General features: G+C 37.0%; 1 protein-coding gene across 1 annotated transcript in view; it reads left to right on the top strand.

Moving 5' to 3' along the window:
- Positions 1-15,179, top strand: part of FRMPD4 (FERM and PDZ domain containing 4) — a 541,249-nt gene that overhangs the window by 422,464 nt on the left and 103,606 nt on the right. Inside the window, exon 4 of the mRNA XM_063457824.1 lies at positions 8,627-8,729. Within this exon, the coding sequence (XP_063313894.1) occupies positions 8,627-8,729 (103 nt within the window). The remainder of the gene's footprint in view (positions 1-8,626; positions 8,730-15,179) is intronic.

Raw genomic sequence — 15,179 nt, 5'->3', positions numbered from 1 at the left:
ACAGTCAGACATATGTATTGCACATAGCTCATTTATTATTCTATCTTCACCTGTCATCCATCAGTTACATATAGACCACTGTTTCTTTTCCTTTTTTAGGCATGGTCTCTAAATTTTGTTCGTCAAAAGAGTTACCTGGAGAATAACGACTCAGGGGCACCCTACTAGCTTTGGTGTGGCTAGAGAGGCGACATGTATTACCAATAATTTATATGTATACCTTGGTGGTTTGGTACTTCTGCAAAGGTCAACATGAATTTATATCCTACACAAGCCAATTTCTCCCTGTGCCCATACATCCACTCAGGATCACAACCCACTGCATTGTGATTTATGATCTCTATAGTCCATCTATACTCTATTAGTTCACCTGAAGGATGATAGCCCTGGAATCTCTCCTAGAAGGCAAAAAATATACTTGGACCAAAAACTCATTCACTACCAAATTTCACTCTATTGTAACTTGTTCCCAGAGAAACATGAGTTTCACAGAGAACAGAAAACACTATATACAAGCAATAAAGTGCTTACAGAGAGGTTTATCCATTATATATTTTATATTATATCATCTTTTGATTTCACCTACTCGGCTCCCTCTTCACAAATTCTAGAAAGAATAGGAAGATTGTCTTCTCTATTGAAAGGTGGTCAAAAAGTTCTACCGCAAACTTAATCTCTTGCATCTGATTTTTCCAGATATTTCTAACAAATGCTGGAAGTGTAAAAAATGAAGTTGAGACCATGATTCACATCAGGTGGGAATGTCCATGTATAGCCCATGAACAGTGAGATAGAGCATTTCTTTTCAGCCAGCTGCCATGTTGCTCAATCATATGTCCTATATCCAAATTCATAATGCAGCAAGGGTAATCATCCCTGTCATCTGGGGTCAGACTACTGTACCCACACTAAGACAGTGGATGATCAAAATAGAAAGAATGATAAAGAAATTAGGAATATTTACCCTCAATATAGATTAGTTTCTTTATATTTTAATTTTTTTTAAATATAGAGATATGACTCATGTAGATAATTTAGTGGTCATTAAAAGGTTACTACCAGCAACATAAGCAATACAGACCACTGTAGCAGTTCTGATGCTAGGAGTACCCTGACACTGTTCCACGATAATAGGGGTAAACCATTTTGCAATTGCTCACCTCTCACCTAGGTCCTTCTGGGCACTGAGTCTCCAGAAGGGCAGGCGAACCGCATCTGACTTCTGCAGAGCTGCAGAAGCCAGACCCCACTCCTGCCATCCATTTATTGGATGACAGTGTCTGACTGAACGCTCTCAGCCAATGAATGATAGATAAGGACGTTTGTTCCAGTCTGGCTAATGACTCTGCTTAAAGTGGAATTACATCTCCACCAGTGAGTCCAAATATATTTGTATTTTTAGCAGTTTATACTGAAACGCTGCTCCTACAGTTTCCTTGCACCATAAACACTTTAAAGCACTGAAGTAGTTATAATGCTTAGATTGACCCTTTTATCTGTATTTATCATACTTAAACCTCATTTTAGATTTTGTTTTCATCAATAACATCTGAGTTTAGTCTTGAATTAGCAAATAATAAATCTAAGGTTATTTTAGAATATAACACAATATGATTTGCTATGCGTGGTATTATACTGGCCTAAAAAATAAGAGTAGTTAAATTAAGCTATTTTGTCTACCTTTTGCCATTCACTTTTTTATTCAGTAAAATTCAGTGTTTAGTTAATAACCTTGTGAGTTAAAAAAAGTGATATATGTGTTTGTTATTTTTCTTATATTTGTAATCCATATTTTTCATAGGAAGTGCCTTAACCCTTTTGGAAGTCAAATAAACATCCTAAAAAATTGAAAATAAAAAAAATAAAATAAAAAAAATGGAACACTCCAAACATCATAACCAAAGTAATTAAAACATTTTGACTACTTACAATTTTTTTTAGGGGGAAGCACAAGAACACTCATGGCACCATAACCACTACAGCACACTGTAGTAGTTATGATGCATGGAGTATTCCTTCAATACAAACTATTGTGTATATACTGTGATTCGTAGCTCTATGCCAATAGTGTCTGCATTTTAATAACAGAATCTAGAATGATTTTAGTATATTCTTTATTTGCTTAGTGAAAACTGTTTTTTTCACCACTTTTTCTGTGGTCAAGGTTTAGTCTTTTCAAAATGGATCAAGGGTAAGAAGACCCCATCTTTAATAATTAGGATATAGAAGGGTTCCTTTGACTTGTTGTTTGAATTAGTTCTTTGCTGAGTAGTGTCGGCCTAGTACTTCTTGACATCTGTTTCCATTATTATTTTGAAACAGATGTTTTCTCATGCATTTGTCCTTCTTTTCTCTATCTGATTTTATTTTTCTATTCCCTTGTCATCCAGCATGACTGAATGACTGGATGTTTTATCTCACAGTAAAAAGCAGCAATCATCTCCTGATTTTTATATTCCATATCCACAAAAGATGTATGAGTAGCAGAATAGGTCATTTATAGTCATTCTTAGCACCTGTTTTGTCAATTATTGTATTTCAATTCCAAGGGAGAGAACGTGGCATTATAAAATGAAGCAGTTGATCTACGTGTAATATCTTTAAGAGGCTTTTCATAACTAAAGCTGATGTAGCGAAAAGTAAAGAAAATAAGTATAACTGGGAAAAGCTGCAGCATTAGTCCCGACTGAGAAAAGATCTGGTTTGTTGTCATGCAATAAAAATGATTGCAAGCAATATAAATATGAAAGTAAAAGTTGATTTTTTTTTTATTCTTTGTAAATTCAAGAGAAAATAAATAAAATCATCCAAAAAATTATATTTTTATTTTTAAAACATATGCCATAATGGCATATGGAGTCACATATTGGGAAGGGGCTGATAGGATATCTAAAGTGTAGAAGATGTGGAATTTGTTATTAATATTATTATTATTTATAAAGTGCCAACAAATTCCGCAGTGATGTACAATGGGTAGACTAAAAGACAAGCATGTTTAACAAGATGAGTTGGATGCACAGAAACAAGGGGGTTGAGGGCACTGCTCAAATGAGATTACATTCTAGAGGGAGTGGAGTAAAGTGACACAAAAGGTAAGGATAGTGTAGAAAAGTAGGGCTTAGAGCTTTTGTTTTGGATGACAGTTAAAAGAGAGGAAGCAAGGTGTGGAGCGGAAAGCTAATAATAGAGTAATTTATATGCTTTCCTCAAAAAGTGAGTTTTCAATGCTTTTTTTAAGGAATGGAGACAAAAGGAGTTGATGAGCTTGCCAAGAATGGCAATATAAATTAAGAACAGTAGGTTACCAAGAAACAACAACAGAGAGGAGTTAAGGGGAAGAGGCAGAGCCAGAGCCAATGAAAGAAACATTAAAAAAGCATGAAGAAAGGTAGGAGGAGCACCAGGAGAGAGCAGTATCTTGTAGACTGAGATTGTGGAGGATAAGAATAAGTTGTTCATGGTCAACAGTATCAAAAGCAGCAGAAAGGTCAAGGAGAATTAGGATAGAGTAATGACCACTAGATTTTGTTTTGTCTCGGAAGGCCGCCTCCCAGAGCTGTGTTGTGTGTCAGTGGGATCAACGGGCTCGGTTGTGGGGATATATAGGATTCTTTTCTCACTGTAGCCCATGTTTTTAGTGTTTGTGTTATGGGTGAGAGCCTACTCATATTCGGTAATTCTCCTCAAGCGTGGTGCCATACAAGCGAGTGGAGGGTACCGTTCATGCTTTCCCTGTCCAGGTCTGCCCATCTTTTGTGGTACAGGGCTGTGTGCCAGTCCCTAATCCGCTGTAGAACAGTCGCATGGTAGTATTTCCGTACGTCGGGTAGTGCTAGTCCGCCCCATGATTTGGGTAGGCAGAGTTTATCGTGGCTGAGTCTCGCCTTGCTCCCTTTCCAGACGTAACTGCCGATCACTGATTTTATAGTCGCAAAGAAGTCTGGTGGAATATGCCAGGGTATGGTGTTGAAATAATACAGGAGTCTTGGTAATAGGTTCATCTTCACCACCGCTATTCGTCCGTGCCAGGAGATGTAATCATGATTCCACGATTTAAAATCTCTTAGAATTTGTTGAAGGAGCGGGGTGTAATTCCTTATGTATATCTCCGTTGGTCTACGTGGGATCCATATTCCAAGGTATTTCATCGTATCTTCGCAGCATGTGAAGGGGAAGTTCCGTTTGATCTGGTCCCATTCCGGTGTCGGGGTCGAAACTTGTAGTATTTCGCATTTCAAAAGGTTCAATTTGAGCCCTGATGCTCGGCCATAGGTTTCGAATCCCTCCATTAATGCGGGTAGCGTATGCGTTGGGTTGTTTATGTAGAAGAGCATATCGTCTGCATAGGCTGCCACCTTATGTTCTTGTTCTTTGTGTCGGAATCCTTGGATGTTGGGCATGTGTCGAATCTTATCTAGGAGAGGCTCTAGTGTGAGAGCGAATAGAAGGGGGGATAAGGGGCATCCTTGCCTGGTGCCGTTGTGAATGGCGAAGCTAGTTGTGAGTGCTCCGTTGACACGTATCCTCGCATTTGGATTGCGATACAGCATTTCAATCCACGTGAGCATCCCTCTCCCCAACCCTATCTTGGCTAGCGTTGCCATCATGAAGTGCCACTTGACCCGATCAAACGCCTTTTCTGCGTCTGTGGAGAGCAATAGCATGTTCTTGTTTTCCTTTTGTGCCAGGTGTTGGATAGTAAACGTCCTCAGAGTGCAGTCTCTGGCCTCTCTCCCCGTTATGAAGCCTGTTTGATCTGGATGGATCAGCCTTGGGAGGTAGGGCTGTAATCTATTTGCTATAATCTTAGAGAATAGTTTGACATCCGTGTTGAGGAGTGAGATGGGGCGGTAATTGCTGCAGCATTCTGGGTTCTTATTTTCACAGTTTTTTTTATTTTATTCATAATAAATTATGTTTCATATATACATATTTTATATGAAATGAAAGCCCTGTTTCACCTGAACAAAATGATATATAATAAGTGTGGGTGCATTTAATATGAAAGAGGTGAATTACGGTTGAACAGACATATAGCGCAAATTCCAGTTTTTGTTTACGTTTTGTTTTGATCAGAACGTGTACTATTGACTCCGTCCTGAAGGGGTTAAACATTAGAACATTCAATTATTCAATTATTAATTTGTCTAGACGGAATGGCACTATAAATATTCAAATTTCATTAGTTTGAAATTACATTATTGGTAATTTGTTTATTTCAGTATCAAGAACAACATTTACAATTCTCTTAAAAAAATAGATATTTGGTCTCCACCATGTTGGGAGTAAAACATGGTGTATATGTTAGGAATGAATATAACTGATTAATGTTCAGCATCTTTAATCAAGTTTTCTGTTTTTGTAACTACTAGTTGAACTATAGGATCCATAAGTAGCACTTTAAATTACATGCAATACAAATATTTCATGCATAGATTGCTGTTCAGGAATACCTAAAATATTTGCCTTATTTACATTCAAACAAATTTACTAGCATTCAGTAAACTGCTGGGTGAAAAACGTGCTTCTTTGGCAGAAAAAAAAAGTTCAGGACAACAGAATTTAGTTTTTGCTGATATTTGGCTCAGTTGAATTTTGGTACTGAAAATATTTTAGAAGTCAACTTGGACAGCCAAAAAAGCAGGAAAAAGAATTTAGTTCATGATGATTTTTGGCTCAGTTGAATTTTAGTACCAAAATATTTTAGAAGTCAACTTGGACAGCCCAAAAAAGCAGGAAAATTGTGCCTATGACTGTGCTGACCTGCAAAAAATGACTACAATATTGTCTGGCATAATGGCTATGCAATATTAGGCATTTTTTGCAATGCCAATTCTGAGTTGTCAAAATTAGATATTATATGCCTGGGAAAAATAACAAAAATAAGAAGAGAGAGAACTTTAAGACTTCGGTATAATATAGATAAGCTTTTCAAATTATTTTAAATGATTTTTTCAAAACATTGAAATATCAAAAAATAAATAAAAATATCAATATATCAAAAATATATATCAAAATAGGGGGCGGGGACTAGCGCCGAGCACACTGGTTGCACTGAGCAATAGGTCCGAGAGAAAACCTGCTATTAGGCTACCATATCGATGAGTACCACAACAAAATTTCATTTACAGTAGGAGAGTATTGGTGGTACCTTAAGTCTCAACCTGTGGGGTTTTTGCAATCTACAGAGCAACCTGAACCTGGTGACGAATTGCTGCCTATTAGCAGATGCAGGCGCGGGATAAACGGACGATCTCTCTGTTTGCTGTCCTGCTGGAAAAGGCTGAGGCGACCGGGGGTTATCCCTGCACAACCATATAGGCTCTACGTACATGCAGTGAGGGGAATAACCCACTCCTGTTGCTCACACACGGCCAAGAGACAAAAGCCAAGATGGCGGCTGAGATGCCTAATACAGCGGCACAAGGCCTTTTAGAAGCGTTTGAAGAGCGACTGGATGCCTACTTTCAGGATTTCTGGAGAAAACTATGGAGCACAGGAGCGCAAGATATGAGACAGTGTCAGGGATCTGACCAATGGTTGAACTCACCTCCAGACCCTCCACACCTTACAAATGACAAGCCTCGGAGACCACTAACAACTTCTAAATCGGTGAAGCCGGAGTGGCAGCAGTCTCGCCAGAATGCTACTTCCCATACCGAGTTTTCCAAAGACCGCTATTTCCTTCTTAGGCAGAGGGCCCGAAGCAGGAAGACCCTGGTGCCTAACCCACTAACTCGGAAGGAGAAAGTCCAAGCTCAAGCAGTGACAACACCTTCCCGAGATGTTGCTTGTGGTGTTGGGAGAGGCTGGAGCAGTGGAACTTGCACATGGGCTCTTATGGTAGCCTGGGGCTGCCGAAGTGGCCAGTCTTGGATTGCCAGGACACTATTTCCACACATGGCTCTCATAGACGGCATGGGTATTGGGTGAAGAACAGCAACGGGGGTGGGGGGTGACAGATGAGGAACCGACAATAAATAACTACATATGTATCTTAGACTAGCATGCTCCTTAAGACACTCCACCTTGGTTCCTCACAGCTATAGATTTTTATTTTATTTTATTATGTAGATGTCTGTCTTTTGTTCACTGTTAACCTAGCATGTCCCTGTCATATTGTCAACCAAGACAACCCTGAAACAATAATACATATGTATGCTACATTGCTGACATATTTGTCCTCAAATATGTACTTGCCCATGCTTGAACAACACTAGAACATGCTATTTCACCTAACCTTAATACATAAAATTAAGCAGTCGCTCATGAGAGAATGTATAGCTGTCATTGCATAATACTTATATATCTCTTTCTCTTTCTGTAATGTACTCACTTTGCTTCAATAAAACAAAGATTGACAAATATATATATATATATATCAAAATATTACAAAATGTAAATATTTTTCAGAATCTTAATTTTTTTTTGCTTTGTTTATCAAAAATAGAAAATATTTTTTTAAAGCATATTCAACAATATTAAATCAAAGCCTTGGTTTTGCAATGATTAATTGTAATTATTTCCCTTTTGCTATATTGTATTAATGAACAACGGGGAGCATGAGTCATTTTAAGTTGAAAATAGGGTATTCATCCAAAAAAGTTAAAGCTCTTACCTGCTGTACACAGGTGGGGCTCGGTAAGGCTCTATATGTTATGTCTTATATATGTGTATGTTACTAGCACCTCAGCAGCAACAGATGCCAGATCCCTACTGTATATTACAGCAAGAAGCCGCTAGCTGCTCGCCGTTTAGCTGACATAAGCACATTCTCGGCATAGCCCACCCCAATAAAAAACAGCCTCTTCTCCATTCTACCCCCCTTTATACTGCTTCCATTAATGGCACTCTGAGTCAAGAATGATAATGAGCAATTTTCTGGCGGATGGCAACTAGGAAATCAGAATTTCGTACAAAGACCCAATAGGCTTGTACTTGCCTGAATTGTAGTTTGGCCAAGCCTATTCAACTTTGTAGATAAGTAGATCAGCAGTCCTTTATCTTCCATAATAATTTGTTTCTCAAATATGTTGAGATGTTTTGGGACAAAATGACTTGCAATAGGCAGAACATAATTTTTTTTTAGTTGATCATGATTTGCTTTATCATCCAGTATGTTTACACTCTCAAAATCTCAAAAACAATGTTACTAGATTGCTTTACTCTTCATGGTGTTACTGGTGGTTCAATTAATGAATTCAGTCCATGAGGAAAAGGGAATAATTGCAAATTTATTGTTGTATACCAGTGGGAAGAACCATGCAATTTATGTTGGTTTTGCTCTTTGCAAAAATAATTACTTTTTCCCTTTTAATATCTTTGAGGCTGGCTATTTCTTTAATACTTTTTCACATTTAACGCTTGAATTTATGGATGTGACATTTCTAGTGTAATTTGGTCCTTAGGCCAATGTCTAAAATGTGGCATTAACTAGCTATCAAACTGTTTTGTGTTAGATTTAGATCCTCAAAAGAATTATGCATGTTCGTTTCCTTAATATATGTTGTGAATGTCATTGTTTGAAGTACACACAATAAAATGCTACTAATGGCGCAAAACATTCAAGAAAAATAGCATGCAACAGCAGCCTTCTAACTTCTATATCCCTTTCCACTAATTTCAGGAGGACCTTCAGAAGGAAAATTAGTCCCTGGAGATCAAATCATTATGATAAACGATGAACCAGTAAGCAGTGCTCCGAGGGAGCGAGTGATCGACCTTGTCAGGTACTTGATATGTATTCACCCTTATTTCATTAAGTCAGTAAAAAGCCCCAAGACCCTGTCAACCCATGATGAAATATAAATAGCTGAGTGCATATGTTTTTATATAATTTTATATTCATTCTGTTCAGTGAAGATCTTACGATGGGAATGTTAATGAAAAAAAAAAAAAAACCACTTTGGCCAAATAACCATTACTTTATAGATTCATTAAGTTGAATTATTACTTTAAGTTCAACTTGTTCAACCAAGTGAATGAAAGACTAATGAGAAGTGAAGATTTGTATCTTTTTAATTAGTGATTTGACTAGTATAATTCTAAATTGCTCTAAATCGTTAGCGCCCCCTGATTTCAAATAGTATCCTGTTCACAATGTGACAAAAAAAAAAAGGTTGAAAGCAGCGAGGCAGATAATACAAATTTAGTTTCATAGTAATTTTCTTGTCAGTATTACACACCTAAAGTAAGCAATTTTATTTTGAATGTTTAACCCTTTGAGCACCAGAGGTGTACCTCTAGCATTCAAAAGATTAATTATTGGATAGGTGAGGATTGTTCCTGCAGTGGGGTACCTATTATGTATCAGCTCATTCAAGAAACTTATGTGTCAGTAGTGGACTTTCATTCATATTAAAATTACCTTTGCTCTACCAAAATCACAAAAGTAGTACAACATTTCTGTTGTATTTGAAACATAGTTTTTTTAAGTTGATGACTGGTATTGATTTAATTTATTGTTGTAGAAGTCAACTCCATGAAGCATATCCACAAAGCAGTAAAATGTAAATTGCTGTTGAAAATAAAATTGTAAAATGTAGGCCAAAATATGTAAGAAGAAAAAAATTGCTGTTGAAAATAAAATTGTAAAATGTAGGCCAAAATATGTAAGAAGAAAAAAAAGTCCACAGAAGTGTATTATTTACTAAAATAAGCAATCAACTCCTACTTACTCTGAAATATAATCTTTCTAGGCTGAAGTTGGCAAGATGTTCTCTCCTAGGTGTTAAGGTAAATAATAGTGAAATGATGTTATTGAGGCACTATGAGCTCTCTTAAAGGAAAACTATTGTGCTAGGAATACAAAACTGTAGTCCTAACACTACAGTGTCCCTCTGCCTTTGCAGAAACCCTTTCTTACATTTACTTAATTCCAGCGTAGCGGTCCCTCAGCACTCACATCCATCTACTCCACCTGCAGTGTCATAGTGATGGGCATGTGCATGAGCGGTGAGCAACGGGCGAACATTAGGCCTTCCCCATAGGAAAGCATTGAATCTTTCCTATGGGGATTATCAATCTATGGGGATTTTTAAGATGCTGGGAGTCCTCATGCAAAGCGTGAGGACGTATAGAATTGTTTCATAGAGTTAAACTTCGTGTGATTCTGGAAGACAGTCACTAGAGGCAATCTTAACACTGCAATGCAAACAATTCAGTTTCTCAGAAACTGCAATGTTTTACAAAACAGGGTTAAGAGGACAAAAACACTGCATCCAGACCACTTCAATGAGATGAAGTGGTCTAGGTGCCTATAGTGTCAATTTAAGCATGAGGCAGCATTTACAGGAAGTCCCTTAAAGTCCACTAGGTATCTATATGATGTTCCTCCAAGATGGAGAATATGTATTAACTCCCGGTAGATCACTGCCCTATTTGGTGATGATTATAATTGCCTACGATTGCCTAGTAGTGCATACTATTAAATTATTTTAATGCTTTAGTAATATTCACTAGACATGTGCATTTGGATTTGGCCAAATTGTAATTCAGATAACTTTGGGATGATTGTCTTTTCAGCTGAATTCCATATCTCTCAAGCACCATACCGACTTATAACTGAGCAAATGACTAGCACGATGGCCAAACATGTTTAATTATTTTATTCAATATTCAGAATTACAGCCATTGCATCAAAAAGAGATGATGGGGGAAAAAAGATGATTGATGGTAGGGGACAGACACTAATTGTTGATTTTATTCACAGATCATTTGAAAATTAATCATTATAAAGAAAAAAGGAGGTGCACTAAAGAAAACTATATTTATAATTCATATATTTAATAAATAGATAATACATATAGATTTATTACTGCTACTCCTCTTTTTCTCTGTATTGGTTACTTCTCTCTTGATCTGTGAACCAAAAGTTGGGAAACTGGCAAATAAATACATATTTATATTTATATTATCTATGTTATGCAATATGGACATATTTTGCAAGACTCTGATTGGTCCATTTTCGTGACCCTATTGTTTCCCTGAAATGATTACAAGGATGAAAGTCATCCGAACCGAAACACAATATGGATGAATTTATGTATGACTGATGAATTTTTTGTTTTCTTTTTTTCACAGCAGAAGTTTACTAATTAACAGTATAGCAAACTGTTGGACTGACCTTTAATGATAATTATTTTATTAAAAGATAATATAATGCACTGTATTTATCACAATATGCTAGTAAATGTGTAAAATTAGGAAAAAAAATATTTTATTTTTTTGCACCCCTTTACCTACTGAATCCCACCTTGACAAAGGATGGCTAGATGGTGCAAACAGTTATAGATTTGATAGTATTTGACATGAAATTTTGTGCAAAGAAATGTCAGAAATGTTATCAAGTCTTCAAAAGGGTATGTTTAATTTACATGAAGCATCACAAATAGATGAGTGTTCTATGTGTTGTTATCTATCTTCTTTGGTTATGTAGTTATATAGTTGGATGGATCCCAGAAAACAATGCACATTTAGAAACCAGTAAGCACTATTACACACATGCATTGGTTCTACATTGAGCTATAAATTGTTACACATATGTAGAAACAATTGCTATACTGTATAGGGCTTATACTAATTGTCAAATTCTCCTTTTGAGAATCATGATATATAGAATAATAACACAAACAATTTTAAACCACATTTCATTCATTTAATTGGCAGGTGCTTATTTTTTAAATTTGTAGTTCACTCTGTGTTTCATTAACACATTGTGCTAAGGGCTGACAAATAGCAATGTTTCTAAATGTATTTTGTCTTCATGTTCATATGACAATGAAAGCCACAAATGTATGTTAATAATGAGTACATGTCTAATTCTGTAGTGCTTTGTAATATCCAGATTTATTTTGTAAACCAAGCACATGCCTGCTTTTTAAGCTCTTTAAATCTATGTATTTCCATTGATGCTATAGCTCTGCTTCAATCCTTCCATTCCCTAGCTGTGAAATCTCCCTAAGCTGTCTATGTGAAATACCTATGTACAGGGATATTGACAATTTACATGTACCTGTTAGAGTTCTTTTGACTTATATCTCGAAGAGGATCAATCTTGAACAAGTGAATTGTTGCTTCTGTCACGCACATAGTTCCACTTCTTTACAACTGTCACGGGTGGCGGTCCGAAGACCGGAACCCCTGTATGCCTGATGATGATAGGAGTCACAGCATGGAAATGGACTATCAGGGTCTGGTGCTGGGTAACCACACGCCCCCGGTGTTAAGCACCAGCGTTTGTGCAGCCACATACCAGGGCCCTGATGTAGCTTCTGCAGATCCCAGGTGCTAGATAATAATATGCAGACTTCCCAGGATCTGGATAGGGAGGATCTGCAGCACTGTACTGGATATCAGAAGCGATTGCCAGAAATGATTTGCACCCGGGAACAGGATGTGAGAACAACTAGAACACAACAAAGAAGCTAGCATCATTCACCAAGTGGGTCCTTAACTCTTATCATAGATCTTTATAGGTACAATGTACATCCCCATGAACATGTCCTAGTGACAGTCAATTCTTCTTCAGTTTCATCTTCAGTTTCATCTACACCACAAACACACACATACATGCAGAAGGTATGCATTTTATTAGACCTTCTCGTATTGGTGTTTCACAGTAGTCCAAAATATTGATAATATCTCTATTTTAACCATCTTTATGAATCTGCTTATGGGTTATTATAGCTGGTCTTTATGCTCTCCTCTGAAAAACCAGATGTGTCAGATTACTTCATCGATTAGTTCATCCACCAGTGATTAGAGGAACCCATCTTACTCAACACTGAGATTATTTCTTGTTATTTATGATCAAATAATATTTATGGCCAAGTATGGCTCTCTATGGAGCTCTCAGAAAATTGTCTGAGCTTGAACTTTCTTTATAGCTTCCGATAGTATTTCTCCGGTACATTTATTGATGTTAGGCACGTGATGCACTAAGCAATATAATGAAAACCTTGAAATGTGAGCTGTCTCATTGCTGTTGTGTTTTCTTGCTCAGTACTGAAACAGAAACTGCTGGTTTATACTCAGAATAACCCTTGCTAGAATTCAAGGGCTTTATCACAGTCATTACATCTATTGTACTGTCAAAACTAGACCGATATAGCATACCAGAGTGCCCATAAAATCATCTACGTACAAGCCATTTAGAACGCAGCAATAGTTGAGAATGAGCAGAAAGGAATTCACTTAAGTTAATCCAGGAACTATGATTATCACTTTTAAACTATGTAAATCCATGAATAAAAAAGATTGTGTCATGGTTCACATCAAAGTGTATTTATTCAGCTATTACAACTGTGACACACTCATGGTGGCTAAATAAATACAATGAAATGGTGATCTGAGTTGTTGAACAATTTCTTTATTCATATAAACCACTGTAACAAAACAGTGCTTAATTTGTAGCAAGAAGTAGAAATGTTGCAGTAATTGTAATCGTAATTCCTCAAAATATAACAATGTCATCTCCATTATTTATGTATACTTACCTACAGCTAGTTCTCCAGATATATGTACTATTAGCATTTCTACATGTTCCCACTGTTTTTAATATCAGTAGGAGATCATGTATTACAGGGTCACTTAGACATATTATCGTTAGGAGCAAGACTTGCTAAAGATTATTTGTGGAAGGGGACTTACATGTAGGCATCTATTTACATCTGGTGACACTTTCGGTTCATCCCGATATCGGCATATTCTTTAACCCCGCCCGGTTGTCATCGGGGGCCCGCCCACGTGAGGATGATGGGCGGAGCCGAGTGATGATGACGAGTGGGTCCCGCCTAGATGGGGAAGTGCCGGTTACGTCACGTGACGCGTGACGTGGCGGGTCACGTGACCGGCCCCGGACTCCTCCTCTACACTCACCACGTGATTCGTGGTTGGATGCGATCGCAGTTTGTTAGGCTGGATATCACGGACAGCTGGTGATATACACACCCCCACATCCTATTGGTCACAAGGTATTCATGTCTCCTGGCAGCTTGGGTATTTAAGAGGCTTTCCATCAGTTTTATGTTGGCCCCTGACGAAGGTGCATCTCTTTAGCACTGAAACGTACGTTGGGCGTTTTCTCTGCACTGGGCACTGGTGTTTGTAGCACCATGATCACTATTTAATTGGATTTAATTTCTTTCTTTTCTGTCCTATGCCTGTCTAGTTAGTTTTACAGGGAGAGAGGCTTTCTTAATTTAAACCATCAGTCTGATTTTGACTGATTTGCTATTTCTATTTCAATTTTCATCTCTCTCTCTGCTTTGGAGATAGCTCAATTTCGAGCTACTAAGATAAATATATATATTTTTTCTAACACTGACATCCCATGGGGTGTATAGATTAGGGAGATTCAGATACTCAGATGTTTGTCACTCATATCCCTATAGCAGATCAAAATAAAGCTTATCATTAGGGTGTAGTGAGGATATCTACCTTATTATCTCTGTTTCTATACTACTCTGGGGTGGCATAGGACTGTAGGATCACTTGTAAATACTTTATTTGTTTGGGGTCTCTGACCATATTATTTTAATAGCCAGGTTTTGTATGTAGACCTAAGCGCGCTATATATATTATTCCAGACTATGCAGAGAGTCTCACTCACATATTGAGACTATTTGCACACCTCATTGTTTTTGTCATCTCCATTTCCTCCAATTTTCCCTTGATAAATATGACTCCTCATCTATTGTTTTCTATCTTTTTATTGCAAAGACATTTTCCCAGATGAAGTACTGTGGAAATACTGTGCAGTTGTTTCATAACTTATACATAAAAACATTATTAAATATAACTACAAACGCGTTGTGTAATATTGATGTGGAGCATAAAAAAGAAAGAGGGTTTTATTTTCATGGTGCACTTAGTCAAGATCACAACAATTATTATAATTGTTTGACATAACTGGCTTCAGTTATTCCTTAACCTCAGTAATAATTTTCCTTACAATAACTTTTGGTCCATTCATCCAGTTTCTGCTTATAAAGCTTTTCCCATTTATTTTTTTCCTTTGTCTCTCTGAGACCAATTTGCACAAATCACTGAGAGATTTAGTTTTACACAGCAAAATATTGTAAACCAATAGCATAATTGCCAGAAGGGGTTGTTAAAGCTTCACTGTTATATATCATTTTTCCTTCATTTGGAATAACAAAAAATTTTGTATAGCCGCA

This window comes from Pelobates fuscus, chromosome 1 (assembly GCF_036172605.1).
Source record: "Pelobates fuscus isolate aPelFus1 chromosome 1, aPelFus1.pri, whole genome shotgun sequence".
NCBI classification, from domain to species: domain Eukaryota; kingdom Metazoa; phylum Chordata; class Amphibia; order Anura; family Pelobatidae; genus Pelobates; species Pelobates fuscus.
Note: the sequence above shows the minus strand (reverse complement) of the source record. Positions and strands in the feature narration are given on the sequence as shown.